This window comes from Bidens hawaiensis, unplaced genomic scaffold, assembly GCF_021521415.1.
Source record: "Bidens hawaiensis isolate Kalapana, Puna unplaced genomic scaffold, B.hawaiensis_p1.1 tig00047276_1, whole genome shotgun sequence".
Lineage (NCBI taxonomy): Eukaryota > Viridiplantae > Streptophyta > Magnoliopsida > Asterales > Asteraceae > Bidens > Bidens hawaiensis.
In genome coordinates, this window is record NW_027498434.1 from 23,927 (window position 1) to 28,257 (window position 4,331).

Here is a 4,331-nt window from a genome sequence, read left to right on the forward strand (position 1 = left end):
ATCGGTTTTGGTTATTTCACGGTTTAGTGAATTGTGAACTAGAATTAATTTAAATTGTTTGGATTTAGACTAAAGAGTGAATTGCAGTTTTCGTTCATGTGGTTTATCCAAATATATTATTTTAGTCCAATAGTTTTAAAATTATGATTTTCGTCCCTGTGGTTTCATTTCACTTGCAATTAATCCTGAATTCACTAATCTATTAAGTCTGGTCGTTAAACCCATCAGCTTGCTCTTCACGTGAGGGGGCAGTTTTGTCCTTTATTTTCCCAAATACAATCCAGCCCATCACGTGAGGGGGGTTTGCGAATTAGGAGTGTGGTTTATTTGAGGAGAAAAAGGACAAAATGCCCCTCACGTGAGGAGCACACTAATAAGTTTAATTGGAAGTGAAATAAAACCACATAGACGAAAATCGAAAATCTGAAACTATTGAACTAAAACCGAAGATCTGGACAAATTACAGGGAAGAAAACCTCAGTTTACTCTAGACTAAAATAAACCGAATAATGTAGTCATTTTGTGCTTGCTTTCATTGGCGTGTTGCCTGTCCTTTAAAAGGCAAATACTCGTATAAAGTTTGCTTAACCTTTTAACGTGGGATCCATTATAATACGAGAATTCCTAGTGTACAAGTAATGGTATGGTAAAATATGTTATGGTTCGATAATTCTGTTTGCTATAACCACCAATTTTGTTTATTGTTGCGGGTGTCGATATCCGTGTCTTCTTTTCTTATTATATTAATCAATCATAATATTATAGTAAGTTATTCTCCTATGTTTATTAACTAGTAATAAATAGCGAATTTGTAATTTATAAAACGCAGGTAGGTGACTTTTGTTTGAGAAGCTTCATTCTTTTCAATCAAATTATTTTTCTTAAATCATTGTAAACCTAATTACAAGTAGGTTAGTCGACACCACATTATTTTAAAACATACGACAAAAAAGAAATCATTTTGTAAGACCGAATTTGGTGGTGGCGCTAAGAAACGCCCCCATCTTTCTTACCATTGATCTATGCGCTATCATCATGACGATGAAGACCATTTTTAGTTCCAAAGCGCCCGAGAGACGGTGTACCTTGCGGGCCTTTTGAGGGCATATAGCGCCAACTATGTTTAGTATAAAAACATATTTAAATATCAAAATATTACAAAACTACCATATGATTCTTATAAACTTGTACCCTACGCATCGCAAGTTGTAGACTGAAGTTTCTGTGCCTTTTCCATCCAATCCAACCCGTCATTCGCTAGAATTCCACATTCTCTGTCACTTTCCATAAACAATAAACCCACCATTCAATTCAAACTGTCACTTAAAAAACCCCTAAATTTTCCAGGTATTTACCAAATTCATCATTAAATCTTCGTTCTTTTGCAATCAAAATCCTGTCTTTTGTATGTACAAACCATACCCACTAATTGTTTTTTGCATTGGTGATTGATTGGTTACAATTACATTATTAATCGTCCAGTTTTTTATGTAAGGTTATTTACTTAAAATATCAAATTGATTATTAAATGTTTATTGATTATTGTTTCTCTTTATTAAGTCGTGTTTATGTCGCTTGTGAATCATCATTTTGGTTTTTACTGTGTTTGTATTCTGTTGATTATAAAGTTTATAAATTTGTTTCAGTAATTGATTGTTCGTCGTTTCTTCACCGATTATAAACTTGATAATCATTAATCCGTGCTCTAGTTTCGTTTCAACCGATTATGAAGTTGATTTGAATTTCTGAACAACTTGGGTTTTTGTGTGTTTGTATTCAATTGATTATGTAGTCCATTAAGTTGATTTGAATTACGAATACTTTAAGCCCTTTTCTGTGTTCGGGTTAAATCGGTTGTGAAATTCATAAGGTTGATTTATTATTATTTGTGAAAAATTCAGGCTTTTTCTGTATTTGTTTAATCGATTGCGAAGTTCATAAAATTATTTTGAATTTTTGTGAATAATTTAGGCTTTTTGTGTGTTCGTATTCAATCAATTATGAAGTTCATGAAGTTGGTTTGAATTTGTGAATAATTTAGGCGTTTTCAGTGTTCGTATTCAATCGAGTATAAACTATGAAGTTCTTGTGAAAATGCCAACTTTTTGTGAAACTGGATGCATAAAGAACAGAAAATTTCTATCTTTTCCACTTTATATGTGATTAATCTACAATGTAAACTAAAGTAATGAAGATTGATCAAATTTGTGGTCTTTTACTTTCTAGAAGAATCTATGGAATGAATATTATTATCAGCTTAATATAAAAGCTAATAGTATTCATTCCATAGATTCTTTATAGTCTTAAGCTTTGGTTTTTTTAAAAGCATGATGATAATTCAATCTATATTTATGATTGACTGTATTTTCAGATTTTGACTTTTGGTGTTGACCCGAAGGCCAGATGCAGTTGTATCATCACCCGTTTTCATTAGAGAGCCAAAAGGTCAGGCTGGCTTTGGAAGAAAGAAACATTGATTACACGTCATACCATGTTAATCCCGTTACAGGCAAGAACATGGATCCTTCGTTCTTTAGGATGAATCCAACCGCCAAACTACCCGTTTTTCAAAACGGGTCGCATGTTCTCTTCAACACTATAGAGATTATTCAGTAAGTTCATATTTTCAGTAGCATAATATGTATCACATGTTACGTAATATACGCCAAAGATGTTCTGTTTCTTGTATTATTGTTTTACATCGAACCAGATAAGGTGATTTCCACCGGTTCTATTAAAAACGGGCTGATTTGAGTTTGGTTTCTAGAGGGCTTTTAGGTTACACTATTTTTAAATTCTTATAAATTACGTATTTAAATAAAAAATGAAAATCCATAAGTTCGGTTTGGTTTTTCCAATTCTTATAAAATGGAAAACCGAAACTGAATCAAAGTTCGATTTTTACAAAACATAAAACCAAGCTGTCATTTTTTGTTTGGGTTCAGTTATTTTAATTTGGTTTTTTCGGTTTCATGCACACCCCTAGTTCACTTGGTAGAGATTTACAAACTACAAAGGCTCAATAACTTAATATTAGTTTTTCTAACCAGTGTCATACTCATAAGAAAATATAAAAACAATCCTGATGGTTTTATGTATTATTCGATTCTAACATGAAAATTTACAGGTACATAGAGAGAATCGCGTTGGTATCATCGGGCAGTGGCGTAATAACACAAAGCAGCAAAGAAGTTGCCGAATGGATGCACAAAATTCAAGAATGGAACCCGAAGTTTTTCACCATTTCCCATATCCCCGAAAAATACTACATTTACACATCCAAATTCGTACGACGAGTAATAATTGCCCGAATGTCCGAGGCCCCTGACTTGGCCACTGCATACCACGCAAAACTTAAAGAAGCTTATGACAACGAAGAAAAGTTACATGACCCGCAAGTGTTGCAAGCAAGTGAACAACATCTTGTAAAGCTTCTTGATGAAGTGGAAACACAACTTGAAGAAAGTTTGTATTTAGTTGGGAGCGAGTTCACATTAGCCGATGTTATGTTGGTTCCGATATTGGCTCGGTTAAAACTTTTGGGGTTGGAGAAGGAGTATATAAGTTGTAGACCGAGGTTGATCGAGTATTGGAAGTTGGTTCAACAGAGGCCGAGTTATAAGAAGGTGATCAAGCAGCATTTTTGTGGGTGGAGAAAACGGAAAACATTGTTGAAAACGTGGTGCATTGTTCGTATGAGATGTATGCTTAAACAGTATTGATCTATTCGTGTAAGTAAAGGTATTGTTTGTCAATTTAGTGAAAGTCAATTGTGTCATAAGGTTGATTAGTTGTTGTCTATATAGGATATCTGGTTTTTGTATCATAATTCATACCTTGTCTAATTGTCTTTCAACTTCTAACTATTTGTATTTTATGTATTTACAATGATGTTAAGTTGACCCCTAGGTCTTAAAATGATGTTGTGTTGACCCGAGGGTTTTAGTGAGCGGTTTCTTTATCTTCTTGGACCGGATATGTTTGTTTGTTTGTTTGATATTACGTTGATATGAGTTGATAATATCTTCGTTTAATTAAATGAGTCGTGTTCATATTTACTTATTTGACATGTTTATAACACATCTTCATCATGTTTAAAAAAGTTACTTTTTATAAGTTTAAGTCACTATGACATGTTTTATCTGTATACAACTCGTTTACAATCTTTTTGACTTTGTTTAGATGTATGGGTTACCTGAATCGTGTTTATGTTACATGATTATAAGTATAGTGAGTTAAAGATAATTTATTTGACATGAATAAATGTATTGGTCATGTTTGGATTTATTAATACAAGTCCCAAACCTAACACGTTATTAACATTTCATTAT

At 32.9% G+C, this 4,331-nt stretch overlaps 1 protein-coding gene across 2 annotated transcripts; it reads left to right on the plus strand.

Moving 5' to 3' along the window:
• Positions 1–1,352: 1,352 nt before the first annotated feature.
• Positions 1,353–3,907, plus strand: LOC143596868 (glutathione S-transferase TCHQD-like). 2 transcript variants are annotated; one of them, XM_077075530.1, is made up of 3 exons: positions 1,353–1,495; positions 2,372–2,612; positions 3,128–3,907. In XM_077075530.1, the coding sequence occupies exons 2-3, from the start codon at positions 2,404–2,406 to the stop codon at positions 3,720–3,722; spliced, it is 804 nt and encodes a 267-aa protein (XP_076931645.1). In that variant the 5' UTR covers positions 1,353–1,495; positions 2,372–2,403; the 3' UTR covers positions 3,723–3,907. The 2 variants fall into 2 exon arrangements, with proteins under 2 accessions (XP_076931645.1, XP_076931644.1); XM_077075529.1 differs by lacking the exon at positions 1,353–1,495 and having other exon boundaries at positions 2,368–2,612; positions 3,128–3,906.
• The last annotated feature ends 424 nt before the right edge of the window (positions 3,908–4,331 follow it).

Coding starts and splice junctions, on each gene's coding strand:
- LOC143596868 (XM_077075530.1), top strand. CDS start 2,404: ATGCAGTTGTATCATCACCCGTTTTCATTAGAGAGCCAAAAGGTCAGG. Junction 2,613..3,127: donor AACACTATAGAGATTATTCA/GTAAGTTCATAT, acceptor GAAAATTTACAG/GTACATAGAGAGAATCGCGT.